General features: G+C 36.5%; 1 protein-coding gene across 1 annotated transcript in view; it reads left to right on the plus strand.

The window, feature by feature from the left end:
* LOC140158902 (small ribosomal subunit protein uS11m-like) overlaps window positions 1–5,632 on the plus strand; it is a 120,006-nt gene extending 114,374 nt beyond the window's left edge. Inside the window, exons 5-7 of the mRNA XM_072182170.1 lie at window positions 57–131; window positions 2,299–2,364; window positions 3,811–5,632. Coding sequence (XP_072038271.1) covers window positions 57–131; window positions 2,299–2,364; window positions 3,811–3,918 — 249 coding nt within the window. The 3' untranslated portion in view covers window positions 3,919–5,632. The remainder of the gene's footprint in view (window positions 1–56; window positions 132–2,298; window positions 2,365–3,810) is intronic.
* The last annotated feature ends 6,766 nt before the right edge of the window (window positions 5,633–12,398 follow it).

Below are 12,398 nucleotides of genomic sequence, written 5' to 3' on the forward strand. Positions count from 1 at the left end.
AATGGCCGGCCTATCACTCTGGTCTCATCTTTCTCATCTTTTCTTTATGTGTGCAGGGCAGTGTGGGATTAAAGAATGCTAAAAAGGGAACCAGCGTCGCTGGCCAGACTATCGGAGCTGCGGCCGCTAAGGTGAGTGGTTTGTCGAGGTTTTTACGTATATTAAAGCCGGTCAGGCAGGCAGATGACCGTCGGTCTAATCATGGTATACTGACCAGTCTGTGACACAAATATCAATATAGGACAGATGAGATTACAAGTTGAGATGTGTGCTTGACGCTCTTATTTGGTTCAACAGGCACCAAAGAGCCTAGTCTTGTAGGGAATCATCAATAAATCTAACTCAAAATTACCCTTTTGTGCAACAGTTCTATCCAACTTGCAGGTGGACATATTCATGTACTAAATTGCGGTCAGTATCAATATATGGCACCCAGATAAATTTATTTCCATGCTTACTAGAATTGTGCCATCAAAAGTAAGCTCTCCTGTATCCATATTATGATATAGTTTCGACATATTTGAAACTTGATAGTTTGACTGTCAAAACCGATCACCGAGAACTGATGCATAAATTTGCATCCCATTGAGCCACACCCATATCGGATAGAAACTATCTGTGAGCAAAGCAACCATATGGAAACTTTAAACACTGCTGTACTCTGCATTTATGATGGTAGTAGTAGTAGAACACTGCAATTATACAATATTTTGTGCTTGTTGATTATTGATCATATTTTGAATTAGCGTGTGGGTTGAGCATTTCTTGCTTCGGTCCGTTAAGCTTTTTCATGATATCAGTTTCTAACTGTTGTTGTTTAATTATTTTTGAACTATTTATCAAATTCCCCTGCAAATATATGATGGTAGAGCTAATTCTGAGTCATATGGCTGTAGAAAAGGAATAACTGACGGAAACAGAACATCACTCTACATACTTGATAGAATATTTGTGTAGTTAAGTCCTGACTGCTACAGAATCAAATCAAATCACCAGTGATTCTTAGGACATATATGAAGGGTTTAGTGAGAATGAGAAGGCTCCATTTGTAATAGCTGCCTTTTGTACTTCAACATGCCAAATCTAACACCTGGCAGCTATTGCAATCCCTGATATCATCTAAGGGGTTAGTGGAATGAGAAGGCCCCATTTGTAATAGCTGCCCAATGCTATTTGTGCTCTATCAAGTACTCAACATGCCAAATCTAACACATGGCAGCTATTGCTAATAGGGCCTTCTTGCTTTGAATTCTCGATATTGTGACCACTTACCCAACAAGGTGTGGCTGATCAAGTCAAATCAAAATGGTTGAAAAACATAAAAAATGAAATTTTTTGGATAAATAAGTTCGAAAATACCACCACCATATTTTTTCTGCTTCTTGGTGTGTATAAACTAAATAAAATTAATCAAATAGTGACTGGTAGGGATGATGAAAACATGCCAAAATTGTGCATCATCAGTATATTGGTATATCACTGTGAATACCACTATCATCATTATTAATAATGCTTTCATGAGGCCGGGGATGAATAAGAAGAGAAAGGTTGAGTCATCATTTTTTTTCTCTCTCTTTTTTGATTTATATTTTTGCTATGAATTACTAATAGCGGCATGTTTGTTTTATCCGATACACATCGTGCTTGAGTGTCAGTGGACGGGGATAAAAATGAGGCAGGGCAGGGTATTACAACAAACTGGTACGGAAGAATGAAAAAGGGGAGAAATAAAAAGGATCCTTGTTAGCGTATCATTAATATGTATCACTGATATTAAATTTTGCCCGTTTAAATAGAAGAGGTTATTTACTAACTGGCGGTGGTTATTTTAATAAAAATAACACTACCAGATTCCAATTGCTGCCACCCACTGATGTCACATACCCACATACTGACCCAGCTACTTGATGGCTACTCTAGAGTACCAGTGCGGCATCATTCCAGTACCAGTGCATTTACTGTACATGTGATTTCGATATGTGTACTCATAGAGTACCCACGTGAGGTACTCTAGAGTACCAATGACATAGCTGTGTGGTGGGGTACCTCTGGGGATGTAGCAATAAGAATCTGGCTGTGTAAATCGTGATCATGTATTGTTATTGGGCAGAAAACGCCTCCTATGTACTTGTGCGCTTGAACCAAGTTTAAAAACAAAACCCTAAATAGGTTACTTAGTTGGTTTTGCTTTAAACATGTTTAGGAGCCAATGACACATAGGAGTTTTTTCCTGCCCAACGATGTTGGTCAGTATTGAATAACAATTCAATAATTCTGTACATGATTTTTATCTCTCAGGTTGCTTTAGAGAATGGAGTAAAGGCAGTCCGTGTGCTAGTCAAAGGAATAGGTCCTGGACGACAGGTAAGCCTTGAAACGACTTGGCCAATCATTATAGTGAACAAGTGTCTGTAGAGTGTGTGTGTGTGTTGGGGGGGGGGGGGGGTTAAACACCCCCAAACAAGGACACACTCATGGGAAATCTGTATGTAAACAGTACACGTACAAGGTATCACAGTTTCTGGACAGTGTTACTAGATCAAAGATGGCATAAAAACGCATTACAAACAACGTCCCCAGTAGGCGGTGTAGGGTCAGTCCACACAAAACACATTATAAACAACATCCGCTGTAGGAGGTGTAGGGTCAGTCCACACTTTGATAGAGAACATTAAAGAGTCCATGATACGGCAAAACTGTAATGTGTGAGTCCGCATTCGGATATTCACAAATATAATTTATCATTTTCCAGTTTGCAAGTGTTCATGTATGTGGGGAATAATGTGTTTGTGGGGGATGTTTTAATGCATTTGTAATGTGATGGGAGAACTGTACACTGATTCTTGTTGCTTGTGATGAATTCATAAAAGAACCATCATCAAACAATGCAAGAACCCTATATCACTGCACTCCCAATAATTTGTTTTTAAAAACCATTATGATTTTAAACTGGCAAGCCTGCATTTGTATTATAAACACATCCTAAATCTTGCCTTTTACACAGTATAAGAAGTGTCAGTATGACATATCTAGCTGCTTGGAGGCATATATGGGTACATAATAGTAGGCCTGTTAGGAGCCATACTGATGACATAAGAAACCCCAAGAGAGACACGATATATAACTCTTCCTATATTAAAAGCATGTTATTATCATACACGTAGAGTGCAAATGAACATAAATTGAAGGAAAGGAATAGGAAAATTAAAAAAAAAACAGCAGTTTGTGCAGGGGGGTGTTGGGGAGGGGTGAGGTAGTTATATCCCAGGAAATTTGGCTATTGGAGAGTGACCACATACATACGATATTGGGCAAAAGTGTAATTTCTTAGGGAAAATTTGAAGAACAACACCCAGCCAGTATAATAGGTCATGCTATGTTTTTGAAGCTTAAATGTCTCGAATATGCCATACTTGAAAGTCATTTGTGGCTTGATGTGCCCTTTTATGTAAAATACTTGTTTGGCTAATAAGTACAGTACTACAGGGCTTCATAATGCTTCAAGTACCATATAGTGTTTTAAGGTATTTTCTAAGCAATGCCGATAAATGTGTGTATGAAAACTAAACATGTGCTGCAAATTAAGATTTTTTCAGTTGATTATTTTTTTTTTAAATATGGTATTCCATAAAATTGGATTTAAAAAACACACCCATACCCCTATAATTGACATAATTTCAGTGGCCATTTGCAGAGGATGCAAAAATGGCTATTGATTTTCTAATGATACAACCTTTTTATGCAGCTGTGATATTGTTGCTGGTACTAATTATAATATGTTTGTTTTGTTATTTTCTTTCACCTTTATAGACTTCCATTAGAGGTTTGCAAGTAGGTGGGCTGGATGTAGTCTCCATCACAGACCGCACAGGAATACCACAGAATGGTGATAAACCACGCAAAGCAAGAAGATTGTGATGAAGGCTAGACTGTTGTTTATGGACAATTAGAAATATTACTTGACCTTATGCTTCAAAGAAATCCCTTGTGAACAAATCAAAATATAAATTATTGAGAATTTGCTCGAAAATTTTAACTTTATTTTCCTGAAATTAATTTGGTTTAATTTAAATTTGACTTTAATTTACAACAACCATTTTGATTTTGTAAAACATTTAACATTTGTTCCCATTATTTGTGTGTACCCAAAGCTCAGAAATTTAAATTTATACCTTATAGTTTTTATCATTTTGTTTCCTAAATTCTCAATAGCTTTGATTGTATCAGTGCATAATTTTGATTTGGATTACTTGACAAATATGTCTGACCTGGTAACCTTTGGAGAGTGTTGAACATCAATGGCACTATGGACCACAAGAGCCTCATCCCAATGACATAGTCCAATAACCTCAATTACATAATCATAGTGCAAAATTTGACCTCAAGTTTCAGAGTTACTTTTTGTACCCAAATTTGCAAAGGTCATTCAATTAATGTACAAATGTATTGGAGTTAAAGAACTGTGCCCTAATACATGAGCATATTGTGGATCCTAGTGACTGCTTCATTTTGTGGACCATTTTGTCAACCAATCTAAAAATGTCCACCAAACGATCTTTACCTGCAAACTAAAAAACAATAATTTTTTAAGATATATAAAATGCTACAAAAATGCTTCACAAAGGCAAGAATGAGAACTTTGGATATGCAACTTCTAGACTAATTGCTCATTTCTAATATTGGATTGCCTGTCAAAGTTTACACATGCTGGCCAGTAACAGGGTATCTTGCATTGGTGATTCAACAATAACCATGCATTTGTGACATTTTAAAATAACATAAATGAATGTCCACATCACTACTGCTGATAGATAATGTAATCTCTGAAATTAGTTTGATCAAAACTGTGACTGTTGCTGACTTCGTATTAAATTTCCTGTTGTTACATCAAAAGGTTTCTTATGTGGGCCAGGTAAAAATGATTATAATTTTTATAATTTTAAAGAACACGTTTTCCTCTCATATCTTGTCAAGAAACACTTAGCAATGTTTGATGTTGAAGCTCAACATTTTGAGTGTTTCACACTCCATATTTGTGCAAAACACTCCCCATAAGGTACCTTTTGGTGTTGTATGACTGTTACAATTAATGTATGTAATCAAATATGGCAATTTTGTTTAGTCAACACATTACTGAATGTCAAATGCTAATAATACTCAAAAGCAAAACATTAAAAATATGAATGGACAAATATGTTGTCATAAACCATCTTATGTAAACTCCTTATGTTTGGCTTTGAATTGAATGCAAAAAGCTGCATTGATGATGTACTTTTATATAAGTATAGCATTTCAGAAAATGTCAAATTGTTATGATACTTAAAATAACTAGTTTTGGGAAATGCTCAGTAATTAATATCAAGTAAATTGCTTACATTAGAAACTCTCATAGGCGATACACTACAGGTGTGGATGAGTTCCAAGAAAAATGGATATGTAGGAAATGTTATTCAAATTAAACAGAGTAGGATGTTAATGTCAAGGTGAAACCATAAAAATGTTAAGTTCAATAGCTTATCTAACTCTATTACCTAACAGTATCCTGTATATAATTGGCCATATGTTATCATTGATAACTGTTGTGTCATGTTAATGCAAGCGGAGACTATTAAAGTTATTATGCAATATTTTACCTTGTTCTGTTGTGTGATTTCATTGATAATCATGAGTGTTTAAACCAATTTTTAGAGTGTATAATGCATGTTTTAGAGTGTATAATGCATGTTCTCTCCTGTTAATAGTGTCATTGGATAACATATGGTAACCTGACCACTCAGGTTGTGTTCAACATCAGCATTCACCTGCCACAGTTTAACAGCAATACCAGGCTTTCCAAGAACTCCAGCAACAAAGGGCTTCAGTGACCATCAACATGGAAGGATTACCCAACTCTATACCACATCCATCAGCAAGACAGAAAAGAACCCTCTAACTAGGCTTTCTGTGGCTGTAGTGTAAGGCTTACATATAAAGGATCCTCACACACAACCACAGGAAGTTTGGAAAGGGGGACTATCATCATGAGCCGACGGATTCAACATCCAAGTCTGGTCTTAGGAGTGGATCACACCAGCGGAGAGAAGTTGTGCATGTTGGTTGTATTTTTGTCTGAAGAATAAATTCATATTTTGTTTCTTTTTGCATGTACTGTTTGCATGTGTGGATTCAATTAGAAGATGACTTCTGTAACCCAAGTAATTATTGTATTTTCAGCTCAGCAAAATATGTGACTTTTGGTAAGGAATATACCTGGTAGGGAATTAATGTAGTACTGTAAAAGTTTTTTTGCGCTACATTAATTCACTGTGCAAATATGTGACCTGTTCCCACAAAATGAGTGTTAAGTCGCAAGTTGGGAGTTTTGAGATGTTCCATCTGTTGAGTTGATGTTCTTTGCTTAAACACACCTGTAGTGGCAGTGGTATGTCCTTTGCCAATGGGAACGGAATTGAATACAGAGTACACCATCTTATGTCCTCATTCACAAAGGACATATACCACTGACTACAAGTGCCTTCAAACAAAAGAACAGCAACTCAACAATTGGAAGGTCTTGAAACCACCAACTTGTGACTTTACGTTCATTTTGTGGGAGCCGGTCTTTATGCTCATTTCGTGGGAACAGGTCATATACTATAATTTTATTATGTTATTTTGTGTATAGGTCAATTTAAGGAAGCTTAGAATCAAATTTAAATTTGGCAAATTTACCTTTAAATTTTCCTCAAATTTGGTATATTTTTATGGTCAGTTTCCATATTTCCAGTTGCACATTCCCGCCCAATCCAAAATGGAGACCCCCAGGCCGTTTTTATCATGTGACCTGATCTGATTCAATCCATTAATCTCGGCAACAATGAAATTGAGACGTTTGGTAAAAGATGACAAAAACACCAGAAAGCTGATCACCTAAAAAGGCCATCAATTTGCAACAGTATATCCTATACTCACTACCACGGTTTATTTTTAGCTTATGATGATAATAAATCATAGAAATATTTTCAAACATTTGACTGAGTGGATTAGATATTAATTTATTAAAGGTGAATTTTGTGATTTCGGTATGGATTGATATAGATCATAATTGATGACAAAGCTGATTTCTAAAATTTCTGTTGGTACAGATATTGTGTTTGGAAGCTATGCATTATTACACCACCCCATATGCCATTGTATTGTAATTATCAATTATGTTCAAAAGTGACCTGTTTGAAACTGCTTATCCACAAAAATAGCCTGTTTAGTAAAATTTTTCAGGGGCCTGAGCTTTTGATCCTAGCAGGATCAGCAGGATCAAAGGTAAAAGTAATTATCGATAGAAAAATTACCGAATCCACAAGATGTGGACACAATAAGGTTTCTGATGGTAGAAATATCTCAATTTTGGAGGTAAGTGGCATGTGGGGTATGAGGTAGATCACAAGATGCCCCTTGAAGTTGCAAAATTTTGCGAGTCACAAAGAAAAACAGCCATTTGTTTTTAAGGACTAAAAGGATAATTTCTCTCGGAATAGCAATGTTAATCTTGCAGATTTATTCAATGTTTAATAAGTTTTTTAATGTGTCGCTTCGATAACTGGAAATCAATCGATCAACCTTAGCTTGTGCATTCCGTAGATATAATCCAGGAATTCTTATAGGCGGGTCAAATACAGCCCTCCAATGAATTGTGTTTGGCCGTTGAATTGCACTGAATTATAAAGGATAGCATAAGAAATGCAAGTATATTTGACCCTCAAGCAGGCACCTATGAATGTTTGGTCCTTGAGCATTGAGAACCTGTGACATAGTGGATAAAATCAAATCTGGGAAATGTTGGTACATCCCAAGAAAATAAAGCCAATTTCCCATCATTAATTTGTTCTTATAATCTATGGAAGCAAAATTCTCAAATTGCTTGGAAGGAATTCCTTTGCTTTTCTATTTTCCTGGGCTTAAGGGCTCAGATAGCAACATTTGTACTTTTTTTTTGGATCTGAAAGCACATCAGACATCAAATTGTATTTTGAATACAAGGAATGACCTGATGATATGAAATAATATTGATTTCTTGATATTCGTGATATGATACACATTTTATGGCAAATTATTAAAAATTGATATTTTTGAAATTTAACTCTCCATGAAGTAAATTGTATTATGATAGGTACTTAAAGTGTATGTTGCTGGGATGAAAAGCCGTCCATCATAATTATGAAAATTTTGACCTTTGGTATTGAAGATATAGAATTTTTCGGGAAAAAAATGTATACTTTTATCTTCAATATGAAAGGTCAAAATTTTGAATTGATGGTCGGCTTTTCATCCCAGCTACATACATTACATAATCAGCTACATATCATTTGATTTATGAAGTTTATTTCGAGGACTGTTATCAAATATATAAACAATATCCAATTTTAATAATTCGCCATAAAATTTGTATTATGTCGCAAATTTAAAATTTCTTTATTTGATATCATCAGGAGATTCCTCAAAATATTTAGAATGCAATTCAACGTCCGATGTGCTCTCTCCCACAAAAAATACTGTGCAAATGTTGCTGATTCCATAAGGGAAAATATATTTTGGGATCTGACGAATGTGTGGAAAGTCATGCAATGATCCATTCATTTCTTCATGCTCAACAGAGGGCAGCATTGCAGTTTTTGTAATGTGACAAGGGGGGGCCGGCCAAGATTGACTAAATGTTGAAGTTGTCATTGGTTTACCATGTAAACACAAAACTATGATAAATAATTCCAAAAGTGTATTTGTTTTAAAGCAATATACTACTAGTCTAAATCTGTTGGGGTGTGATACTGCACCCCTCTATAAGTATGGTTTTTCACTCTTTCTCGCATGTGGTTATGATATGTTACATATTACTAGTGTCGGGCAGATGAAAATCCTGGCCATGGCCAAGGTGGGTCACAGGAAAAGGCCACATAGCCACAAAAAGTTGCTTCCTAGTGTTTTTACCAATTTCCGGAAAAGTTACACGTGTCGCATTGTAACTGCCATTAGGATGTTCCTAGCTTTCCCAAAAGGCCCACTGGTTATTCTCCCTATATTTTGTTTCAGCTTGAGTATGGTATTTACATTGGTTACAGAATAGTATTAAATGGCACATGCTAACCTAATCTCGCACAGCGTATACATGCCTACAAGGGCGGTTTGTACACATGCTTGGGGTGCAACTGCGCAAATTAAAATCATTATCAAACTCGAGGTGAGACAGAATTGCAACCCAGTCTGTCATATTTGAAGAGTGCTACGTATACCATATCTTGTGTCCTAGGTGCTTGCTGTTGCACCTAACTCCAAATGCACTGAAAATGTAACCAAGAATATTTCCATTTACAAAAGTGGCAAAAAAAATAATGACACAGGATAGCTTCAAAACCCAGCCGCCTGTCGACCACCGGCACCATGGCAAAACCAGTGGTTATCAATCTGCCAGTGCACCGGTGGTCATCCAGCGGTTGGACTATAAAACCCACCCGCCGGTACCCAGTGGTTATCAATCGTCCAATCTGCTAGTGCGCCAGTTGTCAACCAGTGGTTGGACTTCAAAACCCACCCGCCGGTCAACCACCGGCACCCAGTGGTTATCAATCGTCCAATCTGCCAGTGCGCCAGTTGTCAACCAGTGGTTGGACTTCAAAACCCACCCGCCGGTCAACCACCGGCACCCAGTGGTTAACAATCGTCCAATCTGCCAGTGCGCCAGTTGTCAACCAGTAGTTGGACTTCAAAACCCACCCGCCGGTCAACCACCGGCACCCAGTGGATATCAATCGTCCAATCTGCCATTGCGCCAGTTGTCAACCAGTGGCGCAATCTGCCATTGCGCCAGATGTCAACCAGTGGTTGGACTTCAAATCCACCTGCTGTCGACCACCGGCACCATGGCAGAACCAGTCACCTATTTTGCCAGTGTCAGGGTTTTGAAGCTATACCTTAAAGAATTGCACAATACATAACATTTACTTTCCATGCACCTCATTTTATTGGTACAAAATACAAGAGAATCTTTCTTTCAGAAAAGGGGAAAAGTAAAATTCTTACATGTTAATCTGCATTACAATAATTGTTTCAAAAGTTAAGTAGAACCTATTTACAGCTAAAAATATATTTCAGGAAGAATTGTCAACACATGATTACATATTAACCATCGATTTAGACCTACATGAACATGTGAATAAGATTTTTGTGACCTGATGTGATTCAATCATCTGAAACGTAACCAATTCTTTGAACAAGTTCATTAGGAATGTTGATATCAACTGTGAATTTTGTTCATTTTGAACAATTCCAAGTAAAACGAAGTTGGTTTACTCACGTTTTAGTGACGTTTCACCACTACACTAGTGGCTTCTTCAGACTGGCAACTCATCACATCTGACTGCTTGCTTTAATAGGCAACAGGAAGCACCGCAGAGGGCGTGATGAGTTGGTCAAAGATGTTGATCGTGAAGCAGACAAGACCACCAGGTGGCTGAAAGAAGCCATCTGGATCCGCCGAAAAGGACAAGACACTCTAAACAAGGACGAGGGGGCCTACTCACTCAACAACATCTCTGACCAACTCATCACGCCCTCTACGGTGCTTCCTGTTGCCTATAAAAGCAAGCAGTCAGATGTGATGAGTTGCCAGTCTGAAGAAGCCACTAGTGTAGTGGTGACACGTCACTAAAACATGAGTAAACCAACTTCGTTTTACTTGGAATTGTTCAAAATGAACAAAATTCACAGTTGAAACGTAACCAGCCTAGTATAGGGGGACAAAAATTTGTCCTGGTTGGAGAATCATGCCACGAATGCAAGAAAAAAGGTTATCAAAGATTATTCGGTCAATTATAGCCGATTCAACCCATCGTGGGACGTTTTTCCAACATTATGCAGGCTGCCGGTCAGTCGTCTGTATCTCGTCTTTAGCGTGATATGCATGCTCGCCCGGTAGCCTGAATTTGTTTGAAAAATGTCCCGCGATGGTTTGAATCTGTTAGTGTTATAGGTAGGCTGGATTTTTACATGTAGTAGAGTTTTGAGCATTTGGAAGTTATATTGAAGCCAAGCTATGACACTCAATTCTCAAAATTCCAGTAATTATGCCGAGTGTATCACATCAAGTCGCAATATTACTAAAATGCACATACAAATTAATTTAGAAAAGACACCTGTGAGACACATTTTGAGTTGGTAGAAACATTAAATGCAGGTGTCATTATTATCATGTAATAGAGGAAAAGCGGAAATTGACCACGATCAGAATCATTCTTTAAGCACATTTTGTGATATTGGTTTTGGGAGATTCTCATAATTATGCAACGCAGACACACTATATTGCTTTTAATACATTTGGTAACACACATTTCAGCACACATATCCTGACAGCTAAATGCCCGATTCTATTCATCTAATAAATAAGCATATAAAAAAGTTGGTGTTTAAATACACATTATCAATACTCTTCAGTCAGATATATTTCAATAATACAGTATTATCAAGGTGTTCTTTAGTGGACGGAAAAGTAACAGCCTCTTTCTGTAAATATGATTCGGCTACTAATTATCTAATTTTGATATACTGACATGATTCTATTTCTTAAATATTAAAATATTGCCATAAGTTACAGTACTAAGAAATTCAATACCATTTTACTATTAATAAAATCATTGATATTGCCCATATATTTCTTGTTTTTTTTAAAACTTGAGAAAAATTTAAATACATATTATTAATGTAATTATTTAAAATGAGGGTGTAGACCAGAAGGCCGTATCTGCAATAGCTGCCAGGTGCATATTTTCAGATGTATACAATACAGAATGCAGAATAAAAGTTAAAATGTACACAGGGCAGCTCTTTCAGATAGGGCCTTCTGGCTCTAATCTAGAGTGGGAAGTTTTCCGTGATTTAAAACACCGAATTCCGCGATTTTCCGTGCATGGTTTTAAATACTAAATTCTGTGATTCCGCGTTCACATTCCGTAATTAAAAATCACATTTCACAAATCAAAATTAATAAGTGTATGTCTACTCACCAATTTATCACCATTCATTTTCATTATTTTTACCTCGCATTCTTATTATTTTTTCTTCATTTTTATTTTTCTCAAGGAAAAACATGTTTTCCTCGGATTTCCATGTTTTCGTTTTTTTTCTTAAATTCTGCGGATTTGTCAGTTTTTCCGTGATACAGAAAACTTGCCTCTTTACTCTAATCCCTCCACCTACATGTATTATTTGAACTGGTCCTATATAGTAATCAAATGATAAACAAATCTACTTAAAATTAACAAACAACAAATGTAAAAAAAAGAACATTATTTAAAAGTCTGCTTAAAATTATCTTAGGAATGTACACAAGATGGCTTTGACACTTGTATTCAAATTTCTATATACAAGCATCG

Source organism: Amphiura filiformis, chromosome 8, assembly GCF_039555335.1.
Source record: "Amphiura filiformis chromosome 8, Afil_fr2py, whole genome shotgun sequence".
NCBI lineage: Eukaryota > Metazoa > Echinodermata > Ophiuroidea > Amphilepidida > Amphiuridae > Amphiura > Amphiura filiformis.